This window comes from Schistocerca serialis, chromosome 7 (assembly GCF_023864345.2).
Source record: "Schistocerca serialis cubense isolate TAMUIC-IGC-003099 chromosome 7, iqSchSeri2.2, whole genome shotgun sequence".
NCBI lineage: Eukaryota > Metazoa > Arthropoda > Insecta > Orthoptera > Acrididae > Schistocerca > Schistocerca serialis.
In genome coordinates this window covers 93312481-93339230 of record NC_064644.1, presented here as the reverse complement: position 1 = coordinate 93339230, position 26750 = coordinate 93312481, and the positions used below count along the sequence as shown (strand labels likewise).

At 39.4% G+C, this 26750-nt stretch overlaps 1 protein-coding gene across 2 annotated transcripts in view; it reads left to right on the top strand.

Annotated features, from left to right (window-relative positions):
* LOC126412378 (elongator complex protein 1) overlaps positions 1-26750 on the top strand; it is a 144998-nt gene that overhangs the window by 57385 nt on the left and 60863 nt on the right. For both annotated transcript variants that reach the window (XM_050081949.1, XM_050081948.1), the window contains exon 9: positions 4269-4412. In XM_050081949.1, coding sequence (XP_049937906.1) covers positions 4269-4412 — 144 coding nt within the window. The remainder of the gene's footprint in view (positions 1-4268; positions 4413-26750) is intronic.

Here is a 26750-nt window from a genome sequence, read left to right as displayed (position 1 = left end):
TTTGGTGGCTCACCAAAGCGTGCTAGGTAGCCCAACCCAGGAGGCCTCTATAAGTGAGCCTTTGAACTGTGTGGATGTGAGATCTCTGATATTGCACGTCATGAGTGAATCTACAACAGACATTATTTACCAGATGACAATCAAGACTTTCTTGTTCGAAACACTAAGTTTTTGGAGATTTTACTGTCTAGCAGATCCTATAATTTGTAAGACAGTAAACAATAATTTTAAAAACATATACCCATTGAGTTAAGAAATGGAAAAATCAGCACTGGAATAACAGTATGAATCAGGATAGATTGCAACTATCTTCATAGAGTCCATTGAACAGCAGACAGGGTGTTTAAAAATAGATGTACATATTCATACACATGCATGAACTGTAGCCTACCGGAAACTGAAAAATGTATTATGACAACGGCAATATGTGTGCGAGTTGTGATGCAGGGGGCGATCTCACAGTGATATAGGATTTGTCGTCATAATACAATGAAAATAAATAGCTCAGATTTACATTCACATAAGAATGTTTTTGCATGGACTGGACAGGTGGTCGAGCATGCCATAGCTGAAGGAACCATTCCTGGCGTTTGTTCAAAATGATTTGCGAAAAATCACAGAAACCCTAAATCAGCATGGCTGGACAAGGCAAACTCCAGTCACACGAATATCGGGTCAGTGTCTTAACAACAGCACTACCTCATTTTGTTATTCCCTATCATGCAATATTATTTTGATTATATGCCGTTAACACAAGATAACTGACAACATGAAAATAGTTTTGCACTTTTTCGTCATATCTCTCTGTACTATAACTGCACACATTAGAGACACCCACAAGGGTCTCCCAGACCACGAACATACTGCTGTGCCCCTTGCATTACCTTCAGTCTCCTTTCTGCCTCCAGCCCCATACACTTACTACTATGCCCCACGCACGTCTCCATGTCCTTCCATCAGCCCATCTGTAAAACTGAATGAGAATCCTTTCATGATGAGGAAAATGTTGAGTTCGGGAGAATCGCAATACATTAGCATCATGCACCACAAAATATTTTGATAATGTGTTGTAAAGTTATAGTGTGTTGTAGCTATACCTTTCGTTATTTAATCCCCACTATGAGTTTTCTGAGCAATCATTAATTGTGTAGTCTGCATTTCATATGAAGTATGTTTCAATTGCCTTTTTAAATAGATGTACTTTAGTAATCTTTTTCACCTCCTTGGGAAATTTTTTATGCAGTTTCACAGTTTTATTTCCTGATAGGGAATGATGTTTCAAAGATTTGTTTGTTTTTCCTTGGTAAATGTAAACTGGCTGTTCCATGATAATGTATACAACTATTACTGAAAGACATAGTAATGTTTTCACTGACGTGCACAACAGATTTGTAGAGCTACTTGGTTCAGTAGGAATACAATGTTTTACATAGTTCTTAGTAATGAGCCTGACTTATAGTTATTGTGACTTCTCTTTTCTGTAGTTTGAGAATTCTGTCCATGTTTCGTGCCTTGAATTCCCAACAAAGAAACCTCTATCTAAGAATTGAGTATGTGTAGATGTACACCGGTATCTACGTACATACACTACAAGCCACCAATGGTGTGTGGTGGAGGGTACATTGTACCACTACTAGTTGTTTCCTTTCCTGTTCCACTTGCAAATAGTGAGGGAAAAACAACTGGCTATATGCCACCACATGAACCCTTATTTCACTTATTTTGTCTTCGTGGTTCTTATGCAATATGTACGTTGGCGATCATTCTGCAGTCAGCTTCAAATGCCAGTTCTCTAAATATTCTCAATAACATTCCATGAGAAGAACATCGCCTTCCCTCCAAGGATTCCCATTTTGATTCCCAAAGCATCCTGTAATACTTGAATGTTGATCAAACCTACTGGTAAAAAATCTAGCAGCCTGCCTCTGAATTGCTTCAATGTCTTCCTTTAATCTGACCTGTTGGGCATTCCTAATACTCAAGCAGTAGTCAAGATGGGCCACACTTGGGTCCTGTATATGGTCTCCTTTAAAGACACTTTCGCAAAATTCTCTCAATAAATTGAAGTCAACCACTCACCTTCCCTACTACACTCTGTAAATGCCCATCCCATTCTGTATCACTTTGCAATGATGTGTGTAGATATTAATTGATGTGTGTGTGCCAAGCAGCGCACTACTAAATCTATATTCAAACATTATGGGATTGGTTTTTGTACTCATCTGAATTCACTTATGTTTTTCTACATTTAGAGCTACCTGCCATTCATCATACCAACCAGCAATTTGGTCCAAATCATCTTATATCCTCCTCCTAGTCACTTAACAATGGCACCTCCCTGTGCACCACATCACCATCAGCAAACAGCTGCAGATCGCAGCTCACTCTGTCCGTCAGACCATTTGCATATACAGAGAATAACAGTGGTTCTATTGTACTTCCCCAGGGCACTCCTGACAATACCTTTGTCTCTGAGGAACACATGCTGTCTAGGGCAGTGTTCTGGGTTCTATTACTTATGAAGCCTTCATTCCACTCACATATCTGGGAACCCATCACATAGGCTCATACCTTCATTACGTCTGCAGTGGGGCACCATGTCAAACACTTTTCTGAAATCTAGGAATATGGAATCTGCCTGTTGTCCTTCATCCATAGTTTCCAGGATATAATGTGAGAAAAGTGTAAACTGAGTTTTGCATGAATGATGTTTTCTGAAATAATGTTGATTTGTAGACAGAGGTTTTTCTGTCTCAAGGAAAGTTATTTTTTTTAAAATGAGGATGTCACCATAAGATATTTGCTGTTATTGACTGATGAAATGAAATGACATGAAAGTATTGTGTGGCATGATAGAACCCTAAGAGCATAACTTGTTGATGACATTCTTTTTGCCAATAGCTTTGCACGACCCATTGGTGGTGAGTGTGTCATGAGCATTACAGTGCAGCAAACTTCCTATCTCTTATTAATTACATAAAAAGAGAAAATGTTCCTTTGGAATTTTTCTCATCAAAGGCCTTTTGTGTGCTTTAAATCATAATTCTTCCGATTGACACTTTCAGTGCTGAAAAAATTTAATCATTCATGTTCTGTATCTTAGGCTGCCGGTTTACATAAATTTGTCTGTTGCTCTGTCTCTCTTTCCCAGCAGTTGTATTTTAATGTTCTCACTATACTTGGAAAAATGGAAAACATTATGTACTGGATTTTAGACGCTGATGTACATACAGTAAATATATGGAAACAGTTCTTACATGCCGAGTCCTACACTCATTTTGTGTAGTGGTTAGCAAGATCCTCTTGTCATGTAAACAGTTGAAATATAAAACCAAAACTAAAAGGTAGTGTGATCCAGCATCTTTTCGCTTCACCTGGTTTTGTGAAACTGATGCAAGATAAGTGTTTGAAAAGAAGAGAGGTGAAGAGAATGTCAGAAGATGATACCTCTCAGGTAATTTAGTTTCATTTGTGTCACTAGATAATGATGTCCCCTTATTTCACTATTGTGGACAGTAGACAATGACTGTTGTAAATAATTTTAATCAAATGCTCATATAGTTTTGCTGTGGGAATCAGTTTCTATAAAATTCTTCTGGGGTGTCACATTCTAAAATGTACCAATGTTTTGGTCACTATTACAAGTGTCCATTAGGGCACATTTTTCATCATTATGTCGTCTATGACTCAGAAAATTTGTTGTGGAAATGTATACAAAACCTTTAGTTTCAAATAATGAAGGAACTTTTGAGTAGAAAGCGTAACATACAGAGATCAGTAAAATGTTTAACTTTGATTCTTTTTTCCTTGTGAAGTCTTACTATATATGAAACAAAGACAAATAGTGTGAACAAACCTGGATTATGGAATTGTGTGATTTTAAGCTCCTAAATGTCCTACTATACTGCAGTGATAATCGGAGCATTTTGTGTTGTGGTACAGAAGAGAAAAAGTGGAAGGAAGAGAATCATTTTAGCTCACATTTTATCTCATGGTTTTTATGTTTTATCTCCTTTTGGTTGTCACATGATAACAAGATAATGGTAACATATTTTGAATCTCTGTTTCATGGCATTACTTTTTAAATCTCTCCGTCACTTTTTGCATGCTTGTACGGTATAGTGAAGACATGAAATTAAACTATTGATTTTTACATGTAAAGCATCTGTTATTATCTTGCAGTTACAGACTGACATTTGAAATATTACCTTTGTCTCATCTATGTTTTTCTACTTTGTGACTAACAACTTGACCTGCTGATTTTTCAGAAACACATGTAAAACCAGGAATTCTGGAGCATAAGGATCATATTGTTCATCAACTAAATAATGCAAGTAAAAGTTTCACCACATACAAAGCTCGATTAGCAGCTGTTAGAGAAGAAAAAGTTAAACTGAAGGAAAACTTGGGTGGTAAGCATAGTTTATGTTGGAAATATTTCATTTATTTGACTCCCAATATGCAGACCTACTACTATGATGTCCATTAGAGCAATCTTTTTTTACACCTGTCAGTTCGTTTTTGTTATTTTGTAAATAAGTGAAATTTGACTTTGTCAAACTGGTGCACATGATCTTTTCATAGTGTACTTTGTAATCTCCCCCTTCCTTCTTTTTTCCATGTATTTTCCACGTTAAACAATGCCCAGTCCAAGTAATTAATAAGCAAAGTCTATTATGAAAGCAATGTAATCCAGAAAAAATAAACTTGAATTGGCCTTCCAACTAACAATTCCTTTCATGGGGGTCCAAAATTACACATTACAAAACAATAATTAAGCCAGGAGCACTGTATGCAGCAGAAACACTAAACATGAATTTCAATGGCCAAATGGAGAAACTTGAGCTAAAGGAAAGAAAAATTTTAAGAAAAATCATAGGAGCAAAATTTCAGAACAATAAGATTATATACATCAAAATGAAACACACTACAAGAAAATCAATAAACTTTCAGATACTGTGCGAAAAAGGAGGATAAAGCTTTATGGCCATCTTCTCAGGATGAATTCCAACAGATTAACTAAACAAATCTTTGACTTTTTCTGTAACTGCAAAACAAAACCCAACTGGTTTAAAGAAACTGAGAAAGACCTAGTAGAATTAAAGATTTCAGATAATTCACTTATTGATCGAACAGCTAAATTAATTACTAAAGATGAAAACAAAAGACAAATCTACACAAAAGTCCAAACCCAGCATCTTGGGAGAAGAGGAAAAGATCAGAAATCATGAAGAAATACTGGGCCCTTAGAAAAGAACAACGCGCAAAGAAATGATTGCTCCAGTGTACCCCAAAGAGGGTGAAACGAAAGAAGAGAAACTTTCAAGTTTACATAGCTTGTCATGTTGAGATGACTCCAGTTGTTCTTGTCTTAGGCATCTGATTCTTGAAGCTGAAAATCTAACATCAGGTCCTCTCAGTTGGTTTGAACTAAATAAATAGGAAAACTATTGTTGCAGAATTTTTTATTCAAATATATTTTCCACTGATTTTCTCAAATTTTAGTACATCATACAGTATTTAGATTTTTCACTTTAACAAAGCCAAAATTGCAGTGTTTGCATCTATTATACAAAAATACGTCCGATCACATCAGAGGCAAGCTTACGACTCCCACACTCTGCGGAAATAACAATATTCAAAAGGGTTTATAATTTTTCTTAACAAATTAATTCCTACCAGTTTTCGTTACATTATTAATTTCTATTATTATTTCATAAATGGATGCAGAAATAAACAGAGTAAACAGTTCAGGGTTGTGTAATTCATAATAGATATTATAAGTGTGCAAATAATTTGTACTTCCAAAAAAAAAAAAAAAAAAAATTGACTGTATATTCAGAACTAGTACTTATTGATTATAACATCAAAACTAAAATATTTTACAACATAGTTTAGCTTAAATATAACATATTATGTATAAAATTATATAACTGTTTTCAGAAAAGCAACTGAGATAATGTTGACCTGTCCAGAATTTGAAAAATAATGCTGGTATCAACAACTACTGTTGAGGAAAAGTATTGCTAGAGGAGTGTGTCCTGTTACAACTTTTATTCGCAAATGTCTTGAGTGTATTTGGTAGATATACTGCACTTATCCAGATTTGACTTCAATGAATCATCATCAAAAATAAAAACATGGAAAAGACAAAAACCCAGAATTACTGTTAAACATAAGCACTTGGAAAAATATTAAAAAGTGCAAGCTGTGTGACCCCCCACCTCCTTCATCTCACTTACATGATAACAATACCTGTCCTTTCTAATGATGACTTTGTGACTAATTAATAACATTTAATTACTGGTGGGTGAATTTTGGGAAGTACAACAGAATGAGATGCAACTATTGATGCAACAACAGTTATGAAATAATAATAATGAAATCATGCCACGAGCTTCTAGCACCTTGCATTTTGAAATGATTCGTTCAGGGATGACATTTCGAACACATACACTAATGTTCAACATTGTTTGCACACGTGGAAGAACATCTTACAGTTGTGATGCTGTGGATCCAAAACGAACATCGTCATATGTGATTGTGGTAACCAGAAAGGGGCTTAGCCACAAGTTGTTGCACCTAACAGATGCTATATTTGTTTGTCTGATGAAAGAGGCACAGCAACGTAACCCCAAATCCCCGGATCTCTTAAATTTTTGATCCTAGGTTCCTCATGTGTATGTAAAATCCAAGGGAAGAAATTCAAAACAGAGCCCTAAATGAAACATTCAAGATGTCAAAGAAAGATTTCAAATAGTAAGAAAGATCAGTCAATGACTGACATGGTGGCATGCTTATAACTAATGTACATATTGTTTACTTAACATTACTGCAGGAAAAAAGGAGGAATTTCATCTAACTTTGAAGCTGTGGCCGTAGTTAAATAATGCAGATGATAAGCACTTGTAAAGATAATGATTAGTAAACAAAGGCCACGTCGATGTAAATATAGTCAATTATTCCTAAGTAAGCACTCAATCTTTCATGCAATTAGGTAAGATCGTAGTAATGTCGGATCTTTAAAGACCTTGAAAGTTTTATTAGGTTGACTGGCTTATGACTCATTATCAGTTGGGGTAGTCATTTGACATTACATTTGAATTCCAAATATTTACATAGAAAAAAAAATTCCAAAAAAGATGAGTGTGTGAAAAACACAGATCAAAAGACATAGAAAACACCATGGAGCCATATACAAATACTAGTAGAACAAGATAAATGGCGATGTAATCAAACAATATCATTATATTATTACATTGTAAAGTATTTAGATAAAATTGTCACACCAGAAAAAGAACATAAAAGTTTGTGTCTTGAAGTTTACAATAAGGTTTAAAACATGGTTCAAAGTCACCTTAAACAACGATAAGTTCCCTTGTTATACTGATGCACTTTCATAATGCAGTATATAATTCACTATTTCACTATGCTGTGCTTTTAAACACTTCACACACTTCACTGTAGATAGTCATAGCTTGAGGGTATCATAGGAAAGAGGACACAGCTTAGTAGGGTCCGGGGATGCTTTGTGAAGAGCACAGTGTTGCAGGACATATTTACCTGGTAGTGTCAACAGTTATGGTGGATGGCAGCAGCTGTTAGGTTGGTAGACCTCCCAACAAACAACACAGCTGCCATAGCACATGCACATACACCTGCAGTGAACGGATGAGGCTCAATAGGCAACAGCCTGAGGACCACTACTGAAATGGACATATTTTGACATTATGTATCAAAACAACACAATCACTGCTGTGCATGGGCAGACATTAATGCACCCCATCACAAGGCAGTCATTAATTTTAACACTCAGCGTATACTCTTTGCGTAAAAGCAGTATAAGGCAAACAGTTTCTATATTGAACTCATTGGAGCTACCCAAAAACATTCTGTTTAAATGGAGATAAACATATAATGCACTACAGTCGTATAGAAAGTTCTTGAACATACGAAATTAATTTCTAACAAATATTTGACATCATTAAATATCTGTAATAGCTCTAGTAAATCTTTGGGTTGATCTCTTTGCAGAAGAATTGCCCTGTGTGATTGCCATGGTATTCAATAAATCCTGGTAGTACCATCCGGCTTCGTTACTTCATGTATGTGACCACAGATTCACCACCTGATCACTAGATGATTGCCATATCTTGCATTCTTTTAATCTAGCTGGCCGCGGTGGCTGAGCAGTTCTAGACGCTTCAGTCTGGAACCACGCGACTGCTACGGTCACAGGTTCGAATCCTGCCTCGGGCATGGATGTGTGTGATGTCCTTAGGTTAGTTAGGTTTAAGTAGTTCTAAGTTCTAGGGGACTGATGACCCCAGATGTTAAGTCCTATAGTGCTCAGAGCCATTTGAACCATTTTTTAATCTATTTGTCAACCTCAGGTTTCTTGGCTGATGGAATAAAGTAAGATTTCATATGAAATTGTTTTTGACGTTTCACTTTTAATTTGCAATCACCACCTCTCATTATTCTGGACTAAGATGAAAATATACCTTGGTGGAACTGCAGTACCTCTCTCAACTCTTACCTTTGATGCTCTGAAACTTCTGTTAATTTATATAGTTTCACTTGAATATTTGCAGCAGCGACATTTACATTATCCCATGACTTCATGCCCTTATCTTTCCCTTGAAATCATGACATCTCAACTCCTGCTCCTTTTTTTCACACTAACAAAATGAAAGTTCACACCTACAGTGCACTCACCATATTCATCTACAATTCCTTTAAAGCATATCTTCATGTCTTTTTCCTTATTCTTCAGGTAAGCATGTCATCTAATCAGTACCTCAGATGATTCCAGTGTTTAAAAATGGAACAAGAAATACTGGCTGCTCAGAATCTCCCAAAATTAGATATTTTAACACATATTTACTATTAAAACAGTCTTGATCACGATTTATTTATCAAGGTGACCGATATCGACCACTACTGTGGTCATCTTCAGACTGTTGGTAGGAACCTCTTTCTGTTGGAGAATCACTAGTAGGTTCCTACTCAATGGTCTGAAGATGACCACAGTAGTGGTCGAAACCGGTCTTATTGATAAATAAATCGTGATCAGGACTGTTTTAATAGTAAATATTTGTAACACATTGATCACTGCCTCTCCCATAATGTATTCAAAAGTAATTATTTTAACAGAGCTCGATTTCTGATTGGCTTTCTTCGATTCCTAACTGTGGTTATGATTCTGAGTTCATTTACTGGAAAAATCAACATAGTTCCTTGATCAATGAATTCTTGAAATAAGTTCTCTACAATTATGCTCACCTTCGAGCCGGACCCAATAAGATGTCAACATCAGCTCCAAATAGTCAGCTGTACAAATGGTTTGACAGTGCCCTCAGTACAGTGCTCGCCTTCCCTTAATAAGTCTTCCTTAACATTACATCCATTGTCTATTTGTATAGTTCATAGTGTAATAGGTGACCTCTTGTCCGTACATTCAGTCTGAGTGGGTTGTGTCTGGAACTAGACGCAGTTTTTCTGTGAATCCCGATGAGGAACACTGTTATCATTCCTTTCCTGTTGTGGCAATCCATTACTCTGTTGCTCGTTGTTCCTTGAAATTCATGATATCCCTACTGTTATCATACGTTCACTTCCAGTCATGATAAGTCTGTGATCCTTTACAGTGATTCCACCTATTTTCGTGCTCTGAAATTCCATCACTACATTACTCATTCCAGGATGTGTCATTGCCTCGGTTTTTCACATCATATATATATGTATCTTGTTAGAACTAATTTCTCACGGATGTGCAGCAGTAATCGATGACTAAGTATCTCTTTAAGTCATGTGTTGTTAACAGGGTCCTCTAGATGTACGTTATGATCTCAACACTTCTCTAAAAACACACGAATGGTACCATCACTCTAGCTAGTCATACAGTGACAGTTTCAGTAATTTTGGCTTGATTGCCCATTGTTGTTTGAGAGACCAAAATTTATTCCGGAAAACCACCTGAAATGGACTGAAACTATTGCAACTGCAACTATCAGCGACTCACAACCACCATGTATGTCCACTGTCTTTGACTATTCACATAAACATCTATTTTTATGTTTCTCAGAATGCAGTTTTGAAAAGCATGCTTAAACTGGCATGTGGAAGCAATGGGATGTAATCTTGACTCTGTTGGAATTTGTGAAATTTGCATGTACCAATGCTGGTATCAATAATCGTGCTTGACACTGCATTCAGCATAACACCACATTTTTCTTTGTCTCAATTATTAATTTGCTTCTTCTACCACATGTTCATATAAAGTGGGTTGCCTTACGTGTTCTACATGATTTGCCTGGTTCGTGCACTGTTCATGCTTGCCAACTACCATCTTAAAGAGTGTCTTCTTGTGCTGTGAACAATTCTTCTTTACTGTCATGATCTCATCATTAACTTTATTTTTCACAAGGCCAAATGTGAATTTGTTAGATTCACAATCTGCATCATGCTTAAGTTTTAATTTGTCAACCTCTGCTCTGACCTTTGATTATTCATCCCTAACTTTGTTGCGTCAGTCATTGTGCTTTGAACAATTGATGAATTCCTTTCACAGCTCTTTTAATGCTTCTTGAAGTTTGTGCGCATTTATTTTGACTTGATCCTCCACCCGGTCACTAAAATTGGTAGTTTGCTGTTTACGATCATCATTTTGCCGCCTGAGAACATTATGCATTTTCGTAATGTATGCAAACAACTGATTTAGTCTCTCCGTTACTGGTCCGTGGTTAACTGTTTGTGTAATATCCATAGTTGATCTGGCTACCAGTTCCCCAGGTTCATTATTTCACTTTTCAAGTTCTTGTTACGTAACAAATTTCCCCATTCATTTTTAGAATTAACATTTTGACTTGGATTGTCCCATATATTACATTCCCACTACCACCAGTATCGTCGCTCTTAACATTCATTGTCAAATGTAGCATATGGCCAGTCACTTCTGATAGGCATACCTATTCCCAGTTATAGTTCACAAATTATCACTTCTTTCCAATGCTGTTTTTAACAAAACAAAGCGCCACTGTACTGGAATGCTGTGGGTTCACCATTTGATGTATTTGTGTTGCATCGGTCACATCCAAAGATTGCTATTAAATCGTTGTCCAACACACGCAACACCAATTGTGAGACCCTGCCTTCAACTTTGTCTCACTTAACTGATATCGACACCACCTATTTATCAATGACTTGTTGACTAATTAATAATGTTAATTTACTTGTGGGTGAAGTTCAAAAATACAACAGACTAAGATGCAATGTTGATTTATTAATGCCTTTGTAGATGACAGTTATGAAATCAGAATAATGAAATCGTGCCAAAAGTTTCTAATAACACCTTGTGGTAATATTGTACTTTATTTGTGCTTGCTGCTGAATACATATTATGACACTTTTATCTTAACAACTCTGAATGATAACCACAATTGCCATGCTGTGCACCAAAAACAAGCAATGCCTTATCTGATTTTTGTAACCAGAGAGGTTTAGCCACACATTGTCACAGCTCACAATCGCTACATATGTTCTTTTACCAAAAGAGCCACAGTAGTGGTAACCTCACAAAGCTCACTGTGGGCACTTAAAATCAGCTGTCATGCCCGCTACAGACATAAATGGAACAGTTATGTCTGTAGAGGCCATGCGTGTATTTTTGGCGTACAAGTGTGAGAACTACTATGCAAAAATTGTTTTTGTTTAGAAAAATATAAAATAATCACCATTTTTCATTTTTTTGAAATATAATCAACCACAGTTTACAGTATTGAAAGAAATACAGAGAAATAGGGACCACGTGGATGATAAATTTAAATGAAAATATTTCATTACAATAATTAGGGACCATATTGCATCATTAAATGTTCACAGAAAATTGAGCTTAGAGTAAGCTACTCGTAACACAAATGACTATTTCCCATCATCCTCATCTGTTTGTTGCTGTTGAATTTCCAGTCAGAGAAATGTCCTTTTCTTGATAAGAACAACATTTACATTGTAATGGAGAGGCCATTGATGGCTTGTTTTGAAAATAATTTATTTCCCAGTACAATGGCAACAATTTAAATACTAAATTGCTGGTTGTGCATGTCACCATCCATCTACAAATCTACAAGTCAAATAAAAAGTTTAAAAAGTTAAAAGTGAAGCTATACAATTATACTAAAGAAGTGTAATTTTTTTTTTTAATTTGAAATTTATTTGTTCTAACTTATTAGCATACTGCCATACCATTTTATGTAATGTATGTGCTTGTCGTAGAGGCATCACAACTTTGTCATAAAATACTGTAACTGCAGATTTTATTATGCAGTTTTATACATTTTACTGACTAAAGTTCTTATGTGTGGACACTCATCTCATTTACTCACTCAGTCTGATGGCTTCTTTGGAATGTTGCAATCCTGCCTTACTATCATTGTCTGCTTGCAGTTCTTCCGGTCTTGTGTAGCTTCCTTCAATTCAGTGATACCCATCACTCTGCAGTATGAGGTCACTTCATCTTGGCATCTACATTTTGGTCATCCAGTGGGTCTTTAGCCTTCCCTCTTTCTCTCATGCATCTGATGGACCATTCTGACAACATGGTGTGCCTATTGCAAATGTTTCAGTTTGATGATGGTCACTTCTGAGGGTTGATCACTAGCTTGATTAGTCCTTCATTGGCTCTGTGAACATATCTTTGCATAGCTTGGTCAAATGTTGTCCCAAAAATTTTCTGTGCATTTATTTTTGAAGACTGAAAGTTGGTGCTCTTCTCTTATGGTTATGCTCAGTGTACCCCCTCCATACTGCAGTACTGATCTGAATATTATGTCATAGAGTTTCAGCTTGTTTTTCTTGGTAAGGAGTTTATAGAATAGAAATGTTAAAGGAAGAAGTAAACTTTCTTTGGGTTCTGTAATTTGATATTTGACTTGTCTGCAATTGCAGTCATGTATGTTTAAACCAAGGTAATGGAAGCTGAGAGTGTTCTTTGAAGTGTAGTTTTCTGTATGAAGGTCATCACATTGTTGTGTAGTCATGTTTTTCCTTTATATGATCAGGTGGTCAGTCTTTCCTTCATTACTTTTTAAATCCATTTTAGAGTCTGTTTCATTTAGTTTAATTTAGTTCATCGTATTAGATTTTTGGGAAAGCCTTCAACTTTGTCACTCACAATTTAAATAATGAAAACTACACCAGTTACACATTCTTGAAATGTGTTGTGCTTAGCAGCAAAAAATAAGTAACTGGTACAATTTTCATTATTTAAATGATTCATTTAGTTTCTTTAACAGAGTTTCAATTTTGCCACTGTTATTTCCTGTTAAAACTGGCATCTGCAAAGGGCGGTATACATGACTGGTTCTCTGATCTTTTCTTGATTTTTTTCTTACTGCTTTTCCCATCACATGGTTGGAGATAAGTGGGAATAATATATGAACTTGCTTCAATCCACTTTTGCCCACAAAATAGTCTGATACCAACAATACTAGGTCACCCTGTTTACACATTTTGAGTTTCATAGAGATTCCATATAATGCCATGATTTTCCATCTCATTTCTCTGTGCACTGAATTGTAGACCTTCTGAAAGTAAGTGAACAGCTAATGTATGTTCTTGTTGTATTTCCATAATTTTGCATTGATGATGTTGATCCAAAATATGCTGTCCATTGTAGATTGGGTTTCCCAAAATCCTTTCCTGTAGTTTCCTGTTACATTTTCAGTATAGAGTGTGAGTCTTTGCGATATTATATGTGATAGTATTTTGTATAGTGTTACTAGTCGGGAAATTCTGGAAATGCTTCTGTAATTTGTACAGTTTCATTTATCCCTTTGTTATTTATAGGAATGATGATTGACTCCTTCCATTCATCTGGTATGTTTTCACCTCACCAAGTTTTAACAATAAGATGAAACAGTTACGCTGTTTATGACCATCATTTTTTTGTAATTCCACCGGAATTCCATCACCTCCAACTGCTTCATGGTTTTTCATTTTTTTTAAATTGTTTGTTGCATATGTCCATATATTGGGTCATTTACGAGAATTTCAATTGTTGGAGGGCATGTTTTCTCCGGTTTATTTTTAGGATCAGGGCAGTTCAATAAGTCATAAAAATACTCTTTCCTAGCTTACAATACATCATATGATCCACCGATCCTGCAACTGTTGTTATTGTGAAGGGCTGTAGTTCACAGTTGATATCCCTTCTTGATGTTATTCACAGTGCTGTATACTCAGCCGCTACTGTTTTCTTTCTGGTCATCTTCAATACTCTCTCTGGTGTGCTTCAGTTGAAGTGTTTTTTTTCTGGTCCTAGAGTCTTGCTTGTATCCTTCCGTATCTCTCCATAGCCCTGTTCTAATTCTTATTTTTTCCTGTCTTGTAGCCATGCATTCCTGGCTGTCAGGCTAGCGTCTGCTGCCAGTTTGCATGTATTGTTGAATCATTCCTTCTTCTTTCATTCTACATTTATTGTGTGTTTTTTGGCTGACTTTTGAATTCCTTTCTTGAAGTCCATCCTGAGACCATTTATGTCTTTAGTTTCACTTTTTCACTTCCTCTGTTGTTTTGTCAAGCATTGGAAATCTGTTGCTCACTTCTATATGATACTGACAAGTTTCAGGATTGTCCCTCAGTGGTTGAACTTCATACTGCACTGTGTGTACTTGGTGTTTTCTCAGATTTGTTTTCAATTGGACTTTCATAAATACAACCACCAGCTTGTGGTCACAGCCTGTGTCCGTTTCCCTATATGTATAGATATCACTGATTGCACTTTTGTGCCTTTTGAGACTTAATATGCAATGAATTTGGTTAGCTGTCCTTCCATCTTCCAAGTATCTGTCTTTAGTTTATATCTTTCTGTGGGAAGGTTATTCTTTTAACATTCGTGCTTTCTGATTCAGCAAATTAGATCATTCTGAGTAAATTTTCATTGGTTTCCTCATGGAGGCTTTCTCTGTCTATTGTTGGTTGCAGATGTTCACTTTTCCAACCTTGACGTTAAAGTCTCCCAGTACAACTTTGATTTCATGTTGCAGTAGTCTGTCATAAACATTCTCTAAGAGATCATAAAAACTGTCTTTTTACAGTGCCCTCTTTGTCATTTGCAGGTGCATGAACATTGACGGTAGAGACATTAAACCATTGACTTTTCACTCATAAGTAGCAAATTCTTTCATTGTTGTTGTTGTGGTCTTCAGTCCTGAGACTGGTTTGATGCAGCTCTCCATGCTACTCTATCCTGTGCAAGCTTTTTCATCTCCCAGTACCAACTGCAACCTACATCCTTCTGAATCTGCTTAGTGTATTCGTCTCTTGGTCTCCCTTTACGATTTTTACCCTCCACGCTGCCCTCCAATACTAAATTGGTGATCCCTTGATGCCTCAGAACATGTCCCACCAACCGATCCCTTCTTCTGGTCAAGTTGTGCCACAAACTTCTCTTCTCCCCAATCCTATTCAATACTTCCTCATTAGTTATGTGATCTACCCATCTAATCTTCAGCATTCTTCTGTAGCACCACATTTCAAAAGCTTCTATTCTCTTCTTGTCCAAACTATTTATCGTCCATGTTTCACTTCCATACATGGCTACACTCCATACGAATACTTTCAGAAATGACTTCCTGACACTTAAATCAATACTGGATGTTAACAAATTTCTCTTCTTCAGAAACGCTTTCCTTGCCATTGCCAGCCTACATTTTATATCCTCTCTACTTCGACCATCATCAGTTATTTTGCTCCCCAAATAGCAAAACTCCTTTACTACTTTAAGTGCCTCATTTCCTAATCTAATTCCCTCAGCATCACCCGACTTAATTAGACTACATTCCATTACCCTTGTTTTGCTTTTGTTGATGTTCATCTTATATCCTCCTTTCAAGACACTGTCCATTCCATTCAACTGCTCTTCCAAGTCCTTTGCTGTCTCTGACAGAATTACAATGTCATCGGCGAACCTCAAAGTTTTTATTTCTTCTCCATGAATTTTAATACCTACTCCGAATTTTTCTTTTGTTTCCTTTACTGCTTGCTCAATATACACATTGAACAACATCGGGGAGAGGCTACAACCCTGTCTTACTCCCTTCCCAACCACTGCTTCCCTTTCATGTCCCTCGACCCTTATAACTGCCATCTGGTTTCTGTACAAATTGTAAATAGTCTTTCGCTCCCTGTATTTTACCCCTGCCACCTTTAGAATTTGAAAGAGAGTATTCCAGTCAACATTGTCAAAAGCTTTCTCTAAGTCTACAAATGCTAGAAACGTAGGTTTGCCTTTCCTTAATCTTTCTTCTAAGATAAGTCGTAAGGTCAGTATTGCCTCACGTGTTCCAGTGTTTCTACGGAATCCAAACTGATCTTCCCCGAGGTTGGCTTCTACTAGTTTTTCCATTCGTCTGTAAAGAATTCGTGTTAGTATTTTGCAGCTGTGACTTATTAAGCTGATAGTTCGGTAATTTTCACATCTGTCAACACCTGCTTTCTTTGGGATTGGAATTATTATATTCTTCTTGAAGTCTGAGGGTATTTCGCCTGTTTCATACATCTTGCTCACCAGATGGTAGAGTTTTGTCAGGACTGGCTCTCCCACGGCCGTCAGTAGTTCCAATGGAATATTGTCTACTCCGGGGGCCTTGTTTCGACTCAGGTCTTTCAGTGCTCTGTCAAACTCTTCACGCAGTATCGTATCTCCCATTTCATCTTCATCTACATCCTCTTCCATTTCCATAATATTGTCCTCAAGTACATCGCCCTTGTATAGACCCTCTATATACTCCTTCCACCTTTCTGCTTTCCCTTCTTTGCTTAGAACTGGGTTTCCATCTGAACTCTTGATATTCATACAAGTCGTTCTCTTATCTCCAAAGGTCTCTTTAATTTTCCTGTAGGCGGTATCTATCTTACCCCTAGTGAGATAGGCCTCTACATCCTTACATTTGTCCTCTAGCCATCCCTGCTTAGCCATTTTGCACTTCCTGTCGATCTCATTTTTGAGACGTTTGTATTCCTTTTTGCCTGTTTCACTTACTGCATTTTTATATTTTCTCCTTTCATCAATTAAATTCAATATTTCTTCTGTTACCCAAGGATTTCTACTAGCCCTCGTCTTTTTACCTACTTGATCCTCTGCTGCCTTCACTACTTCATCCCTCAAAGCTACCCATTCTTCTTCTACTGTATTTATTTCCCCCATTCCTGTCAATTGCTCCCTTATGCTCTCCCTGAATCTCTGTACAACCTCTGGTTCTTTTAGTTTATCCAGGTCCCATCTCCTTAAATTCCCACCTTTTTGCAGTTTCTTCAGTTTTAATCTACAGGTCATAACCAATAGATTGTGGTCAGAGTCCACATCTGCCCCTGGAAATGTCTTACAATTTAAAACCTGGTTCCTAAATCTCTGTCTTACCATTATATAATCTATCTGATACCTTTTAGTATCTCCAGGGTTCTTCCATGTATACAACCTTCTTTCATGATTCTTAAACCAAGTGTTAGTTATGATTATGTTGTGCTCTGTGCAAAATTCTACCAGGCGGCTTCCTCTTTCATTTCTGTCCCCCAATCCATATTCACCTACTATGTTTCCTTCTCTCCCTTTTCCTACACTCGAATTCCAGTCACCCATGACTATTAAATTTTCGTCTCCCTTCACAATCTGAATAATTTCTTTTATTTCATCATACATTTCTTCAATTTCTTCGTCATCTGCAGAGCTAGTTGGCATATAAACTTGTACTACTGTAGTAGGTGTGGGCTTCGTATCTATCTTGGCCACAATAATGCGTTCACTATGCTGTTTGTAGTAGCTTACCCGCATTCCTATTTTCCTATTCATTATTAAACCCACTCCTGCATTACCCCTATTTGATTTTGTGTTTATAACCCTGTAGTCACCTGACCAGAAGTCTTGTTCCTCCTGCCACCGAACTTCACTAATTCCCACTATATCTAACTTCAACCTATCCATTTCCCTTTTTAAATTTTCTAACCTACCTGCCCGATTAAGGGATCTGACATTCCACGCTCCGATCCGTAGAACGCCAGTTTTCTTTCTCCTGATAACGACATCCTCTTGAGTAGTCCCCGCCCGGAGATCCGAATGGGGGACTATTTTACCTCCGGAATATTTTACCCAAGAGGACGCCATCATCATGTAATCATACAGTAAAGCTGCATGCCCTCGGGAAAAATTACGGCTGTAGTTTCCCCTTGCTTTCAGCCGTTCGCAGTACCAGCACAGCAAGGCCGTTTTGGTTATTGTTACAAGGCCAGATCAGTCAATCATCCAGACTGTTGCCCTTGCAACTACTGAAAAGGCTGCTGCCCCTCTTCAGGAACCACACGTTTGTCTGGCCTCTCAACAGATACCCCTCCGTTGTGGTTGCACCTACGGTACGGCTATCTGTATCGCTGAGGCACGCAAGCCTCCCCACCAACGGCAAGGTCCATGGTTCATGGGGGGGTTCATTAACTGTCTCAAACTTGATCACTGTTACAACTAACTACTTTGAAGTGGGTAATGCTGTTCCCATTTCATGCTTTTCTGTTTGTACACTTGTACACCACAGTTAAACAGAGTGTATTGTCTGAGGGTATTGTGTGTTCTTCAGGAAATCTTTTTTTTTGTTTTTTTGTTTTTTCCTTTTTCTTTTTTTTTTGGGATTGCAGCAGTTTTTACATTGTACTTCCTAATTGGGCTTTTACCCTTTCCATATGCCCAGGTTTCCACAGATTCCTTGCTTCTGTGTGTTGTTTTTTAAGTCCATTTATCATTTGCCTTGTCATCATAGAGTATCATTTCTTACCTCATTCTGAGGCATAAATGAGAGATTCATAACAATTTATTTTTGCATGAGACTGTTTTTGGCATGAGGTACCAGGGATTCTTCGGACAGCATTACCATACCTCAGCCGAGAAAAAGATGGGAAATAAATAACTAAGAATAAAAGGAGACTCTCATTTATTTAGTTCACCTCTTCAGCTCTTGTGGATGAGAAAACGATAGGGAGTGACAGGTCATTGCAGGACATACTTTGTCTGCTACTCAGCCAGTACCTGTTTAGTAAGGTTGACCCTACCAGTAGCTATGCTGTCACTGACATAGCCCCCAACCTCGTCACCTATGCACAAGAGTGCTTTATTAAGGCAGTATCCCCTAGAGAGCAACTTAACATATGCTCTTTAAAATTTTGTTGAAACATGTCAGTAACATATGAATAGTTCCTCACCATAAAGATGACACTGTTAGTTGTAGACAGGCATGATGAAAAGACTGTTACACATGTTAGCCCCTGCCAAAGCATTCTTCAGAAAGGAAACACACACACACACACACACACACACACACACACACACACACACACACACACACACCACACCTATCTGCAGCCAGCTTTTTGGCCAGAACGGCTGGAGGTGTAGGTGTCATGTGTGCATGAGATGTGTGTGCGTGTTTTCCTTTCCGAAGAGTGCTTTGGCAGGATGCTCAAATGTGTAACTGTCTCTACGTAATGCCTGTCTGCAACTCAATATGTCGTCTTTAAGGTGAGTAGCAGTCTATTCTTTCCATAATATTATTGATATTCAGATCTGGACTTTCCATTGTTTGCATTTGAATAGTTATTTACTAGAACATCAGGGGATTAGCTTTTATATACAAGACCATCCTCATTTCTGTTCATTGACAGTGCCATTGGACTGAACCATGGCATCTGTTTTAAGGTACAATATCACTTTATTTTACTATACTTTAATTTTGGCATAATCTGCGTAACTTATCTTTTAACTTTTCAACTTATTTGTCTTGCAGATCTGAAGGTGGCTAGTGGCGGCCAAAACCAATAACTTCATACTAAAATAACTGTCACCAAGTCAGTTTACTGATTTAAGGTGTGAAAGGTGGTGCATTTCAAATTGGCTCAACTGTAGAAGGACATTGTAGGGTTCAAAACAAACTGTGTGTTGATAAGAGTCTTTACTTTTGCCAAGAAACTTTCATTCCTCTGATGAATACACAATTTGCTATAATATCACACTAATTAACTGCCACTGCAGCAAGTGTCAAGTGCCAGTTCCATGTCAGTGTGCCCCAGATGTGCTTGATTGTGTAGAAGTTTTGCAATTCAAGCTTGTCTATGGGTTAGCTGTGATGGACTTCTGTCGAAGTTCGATGGTTGTGGTAACGGTGGTACCACTGACCTAACAGCTAATGCATCCACCTTTGACAAGGATAACAGTGGGAATGTGTCATGGTGTTGAAGCAGTGAGGCCTTGGTAGGTCGCTGGACGGAATTGGCACCACATTTACACATACAAGTCACCTAATTCCCATATCTTGTGGGGAGGGGGAGGCGCCACGTCAATCACATCCCAGAGGTGTTCGCTCAGGTCCAGATCTGGTGAGTTGGGAGGGCCAGCACATTGATTGGAAGTCGCTGTTACATTGCTTGAACCCCTCCATCACACTCATGGCCTTGTGACACGGTGCATTATCTTGTTGAAAAAAGACAGTGGAAAACATGATCGTTATGAATTGGTGTACGTGGTCTGCAGACAGCGTATGATACTCCTTGGCCATCTTGGCGCCTCGCACGAGCTCCACTGGACCCTTGGATACCCATGGGAATATTCCCCAGAGCTTAATGGAGCCATTGACACCTTGTCTCCATCCCATAGTAAAGGTGTCAAGGGGCTGTTCCCCTGGAAAACGACAGGTTCGCGCCCTCCCACTGGCATGATGAAGAAAGTATCAGGATTCATCAGGCCATGCAATGCTCTGCCAATGTGCCAACATCCAGTGTCAATGATCACATGCCTATTTCAGTTGTAGTTGCCGATTTCATCTGTTAACATTGGTACATCCATGAGTCATTGGCTGTGGAGGCCCATCGTTACGAGCGTTCAGTGCACTGTGTGTTGAGACACCCTTGTAATCTGCCCGGCATTAAAGTCTGATGTTAGTTCCGCCACAGTTCACCACTGATCGTGTTTTACCAGTCTGCCCAGCCTATGATGTCATGAGGGGTGCTGCCCACAGGGGTCCACAACTCTTTTGTGGATACGTGCGTGGCAAGCATGGGACCCCGAGCTAGTGCAGCTCTCTTTCCTTTCTGGGCTGCATACCTTCCCTTCTCATATCCCTCCCTGTCCTCAGTCCTCCTTCCCCTCCCTGCCCCTTCCCTTCCTTTTCTCCCTCTCTTTGAGAGTATGTTTTGTGCCTATGTTCAGAGATGGAACCGTATGACTGAGAGACATGGTTTCTCTTCTTTTCTCTCTACACTGGAAAATCTCTGTTCTCACTTTGTTTTCTTTTTCTTCTTTTCCTTGATTTTCTCTTAACCTTCTTCTCCACTGCAGTGTTTGAGACCTCTTCTCTTCTTTCCTTGTCTTTGTTCCTCCCCTTCTCTTTCTTTCCTGCCTGGGCATGTCTGAAGGCTGACCCATGTGTTTCCATGCGTAGCCTGTGACGGGGTAACGAGTCATTCCCCATCCAGGGTAGACAAGTAGGACACATATGTACCCCCTGATAAAGGCCAGGTCCGGGGAGGGGTGATTACCTGAGCTGGTACCTTTCGAACATGCTGATTGGTCCCTCCGTCCGTTTCTTGGGAGGTGTGACGTGATGTGTGGTCAATCACCTTAGGCGGGAGTGCCCTCAGAGAGGCCCCCACTAGGAAGGAGCATGCCATCGGAGATGCCAGTAATCGTGGGGGATACTTTTGCAATGGTTTCCTCTACTTCTACAACTTCTGCCCCCAAGAGAAAGCTATGGAAAGTTCAGCCATGGACAATTCTTCTATCAGTACCAAAGTTACTAGTTGTTTCTCGGTCTGACAAAGGTCAAGACTTCTCCACAGTCAACCCTTTCATTATTCAGAAAGGTGTCGATGCAATTGCAGGCCCTGTCAAGTCTTGTCCCTGGTTACGAAATGGCACCTTGTTGTTAGAAACAAACAATGCCCTTCAGGCACAAACATTGCTTTGAACTACACTGCTACACACCTTCCCTGTCCGGGTGGAAGTGCAGTGTACATTAAACTCATAGTGCGGGGTGGTCTATACAAGATCACTTGACAGATTATCCAATGAGGACATTCAAAATTACCTGTCTGATCAGAGCCTAACGGCCGTACATCGCATTGTGAAATGGGTTGAAAAAGAATTGGTATTGACCTGTACTCTCTTCTTGACGTTTGACAGAGTTCAACTTCTATCCAACATTAAAGAGGGATATGAGATCATTTCAGTTCGTACTTACTTCCTGAACCCTACCCGTTGCCATCGGTGTCAGTGGTTTAATCGTACCAGCCAGTCATGTTCCAATACAGCTAAATGCGCTACATGTGGCAGGGATGCCCATGAGGGTGATTGTCCACCTCCATCCTCTCTTTGCATCAGCTGTATGGGCAACCATGCTGCTGCTTCTAGAGATTGCCCTATCTTTGAAGATGAACAAATTATTCAGGAAATCCAAGTGAAGGAAAAGGTGTTACCTTTGCTGCTCGGAAGTTCTTCACCAGTAGAAAGCCCAATGTGCTCCCAGCACTGTCCTCACCTCTCCTCGACCTACTAAGGAGGTAGCCACGAAGACTTGTTATCTCACCTTTAGCGCCACAGTCGTCAGATCGGCCAGCCCTTAGATTGCCTGTTCAACATCCTCACTATCACCCGCTAAGTCTAAGGCTCAACCTTCATCAGCTCCTGCTAAATCATGGGCCCCAAAATCGGACGCACGGACTTCCAAAAAAGAGCCTACTTGCGAAGATTTTTTACATACCCAGGCCTCACAGCCATCGACTCCTCCCTCTTCTCAACGTCCTGCTTCCAAGAAGGCTCAAAAGAAACAGTTCCTCTCCTTCTCTGCCACCGCGTGTCTCTTCTACAGCGCCACCCAGTGGTAGTCGCCCTCAGCCGTCATCCGTGTTGCTGAGACACGCTGCTGGCGGCAGGAGCTGCCTTCAAACAACCTATGGATCAGGATCTTCTACCTTGGGCTGACTGCCTTTCCACACCGTTGGCTGCCAGCTCGCAGCGGTCATTGAGTTGACGGCAATCATGGTGAGATTTTTCCTTTTTCTGTCCACCTTATGTCAATTATCCATTGGAATACCCACAGACCTTGCTCCAATTGGGATGGTTTCTCAATCCTCTTACGATCCTACTCCCCAGTCGTCTTCTGTCCTCAGGAAACAAAGCTACGTCCCCACGATTTCTTTGTTTTCCCTCATTTCCAATCAGTCCAGTTTGATCTCTACTCTGTTGATGGTACTCTGGCAAACGGGGGACTTATAATTCTTCTCCATGATGCTATCCATTATCACCCAATCCCCTTAACAGTTCCTTCCAAGCTGTCGCTGTACGTTTTTCCCTTTCTGGATACACCTTCTCTCTTTGTACCATATACATTCCATCGTCCACACCAATGGCAAGAGCCGATCTCCTTCATCTCCTTGGTCAGCTCCCACCCCCCTATTTGCTGGTTGGGGACTTCAATGCTCACCACCTGCTTTGGGCGTCTCTGTGTCCTTGTCCGAGAGGCTCCCTATTGATTGATCTCTTCCACCAAGTGCATCTTGTTTGCCTTAACACTGGGGAACCTACGTTTCTGTCTGCCTCCACGTCACCCTTCTCTCATTTGGACTTTTCAGTTGGTTCAAATGACTGAGCACTAGACCTTTCAATTGGTACTGTTCAGCTAACTCGGTGCTTTGAATGGTTCGCTCTTGCTGATCCACACTCGAGTGACCATTTTCCATGTGTCCTTCGATTACAGCCACAAATGCCATCTATGCGCCCAAGACACTGGAAGATTTCCTAAGCCAATTGGACACTTTTCTAGCAATATTTGATGACCGTCCATTTCCTAGCATCGATGATCAGATCAGTCATGTTACAGAAGTTATTCTTACAGCAGCGGAACGTTCAATACACTCGTACCTTCCCTTTGGCCGAGCGTCCTCCTGTTTCCTTGGTGGAACGAGGCCTGCTGTAATGCAATACGCGAGTGGAGATGTGCTATTCGCGTTATCCACTATAAGCAGTTACGTGCACAGTGCTGTCACATCATCCGCGATAGCAGGAAGACAAGCTGGGACTTCTTTACTGGCTCCTGTAACACCTTCGCTCCCTCTTCTGTAGTTTGGAGTCAAATTCGACAGTTATCTGATGTGTCTTAGTTTCTCCCTGATCTCTGGGCTAACTGTCATGCAAGATACCTTAGTAGACCCAGTCACAATTTCTAACTCATTGGATCAACATTTTGCTGAGATTTCGAGCTCTTCCAATTAACCGTCAGCCTTTCTCCCAGAGAAATGAGCAGCAGAAGTGCGATATCTTGCTTTCTCCTCTCAAAATCACGAATGCTATGATGCTGTTTTTTCTGCATGCATTCTCTTCTTCTCACTCTTCCACCCAGGAGCAGATGGCATCCATGTCCAAATGTTGCTGCATTTATCATACTGTAGTCTGTGTTACCTTCTTTGCCTTTCTAATCGAATTTGGACTGACATTACCTTTCCCAGAAGATGGCGGGAAGCTATCATCATTCCTGTTCTGAAACTTGGAAAGGGCAAACATCTCCCCTCTAGCTATCGCCCCATCTCTCTCACGAATAGTGTATGTAAGGTTTTGGAGCAGATGGTAAATTGCTGCTTAGGCTGGTGGCTGGAGTCCCGAAACCTTTTAACACATGCCTAGTACAGTTTCCGAAAGCATTTTTCCGTTGTTGACCATCTTGTTGCTATCTCCACTTATATCATGAACAATTTTCTCAAGAAACTCAAAACTGTAGCTATATTTTTTTATCTGGAGGGGGCATACGATACCTGTTGGAGGACAGGAATTCTCTGCACACTGTTCTCTTGGGACTTTCTAGGTCGGCTACCCCTTTTCTTTTGTGAATTTATGACAGAGCGCACAATTAAGGTGTGAATGCTACTCTCTCCTGTACCTTTTCCCAAGACAATGGGGTGCCCCAGGTCTCTGTGCTAGGTGTTGTACTGTTCGGTTTTTTAGCCTTCACTAAGCCACATAATGGGCGCTTATGACCGTAGGAGTTTTGCGCCCTAAAACCATAAAAAAAAAGAGGGGTGCTGCCCAATCCCACAATGTCTAGACATGGTTTCACCTTGCTTTCGCCACTTGTTGAAGACGCTCACCACAGCACTCCTGGAACCTGACAAGTCATGTAATTTCTGAAACGCTGGAGCCGAGCTCTGGGCCATTACAACCTTGCTTCGATCAGACTCGCATAGATAATGCGGCTTCCCCATTCTACACACAGACAGCATGCACATTGTGTGTGTCTGACTGACAGTCATTCCTCGTCAGATGACACTGCTATCACCTGGATGAGTTTATGTCGATAGTAGGTCAGTGGTCCTTAGGTTCTGGCTGATCAATGTATATTCTCCTTCACTATTTACAAAGTTGGCCAACACTGGGGTAACTTCTTAGTCCTGTAAGTGTAGAAATCATGTGGTTTTGAGGCAAAGACCTTATTGAGATGTGTTCAGAGCACATTTTCATCCAGTAGGGAAATTCCTTGAAGGTTGTTTGATAGAGAGTGGAAAAGATGAATAAGGTGTATGTGGAATGACCTCCCAACCCAACTCCTGTATAGTGGTTTTTGTCAGTCTAGCAGAATGCAGGTGGGCATTACTTCAGGTTGTCTTCCTGGTCGCCGTTTTCAGATTGTCTTCCTGGTTGTCATTCTTGGATTGCATCTGCTAGACATCTCAGTTGTTGACAATAAATGTCAGCAGTGATAGTTACACTTTGGGGAACCAAATTGTAGTACACCACATCATCACTGATTTTTGTGATTTTGGTTTAGAGCATGTGGCACTCTTTCGCCAAATTATTATAATTATTTTTTAAAAAAACCTTCTCCATTGTGTGCAAATATTGCATGATGGTGGATGACCACAGTTCATCACATTTACCAGTTCTTTAGTGCACTGGCATGGATCATTATGGATTAATGTGGTTTAACGATCTCTATTAAACCCCGAAGGTCTTCCTGAACGTGGAGAGTCACTAATGTCAAAATGATCATCCTTAAAATGAAAAAAATTAAAAGAAAACCGTTTTCTTGGCATGCTCTGTCCAATGGCATTATCTCCATCCATAGTGAAAATGTTTCTGGCTGCCCTCCACTGCTGTCACCTCTCTGTTGAACTCAAACAGAAGAATACGTTGGAAATGTTCTCATTTCTCCTTGTGTCACTCCATTCTGTTGCGTCCATAGCTCCACTAATTATCCACAAATGACATTATGTAATCACAAATAGCAACAATGAACTACAAACAAAAACTGACAGTCAGTAAACCCATAGCAACTGGAATACCAATGTGCAAAACATAAATGCGACAAATATGTGCACCAACTTAATATCTCCCATAAGCTACCAAATAACAGAAGTCACTCTTTGAAGATGTAGATATGTTCTTCTAACTCATACAATCCCACAACATCCCATATAACAACTATGTGCCATTTGGATTTGTTAATTATATCAAGTATTAAAAATTAGTACACAGTTCAGAGTCAACACACTATCAGACTTCAGAGCTGATTGACTACCTTCCCTCTTTCACGATGATGTGTATTGTCATGGTGTGTGCTATTCCATGAAGTGCAGTGTATCTTCAAGCCAAAGGCACAGCTGCATGGAGTAATTGTCAAACCAGCTGGTGCCACAAAACACAACTGAACTGCCAGTGCCACCCCTTCTTG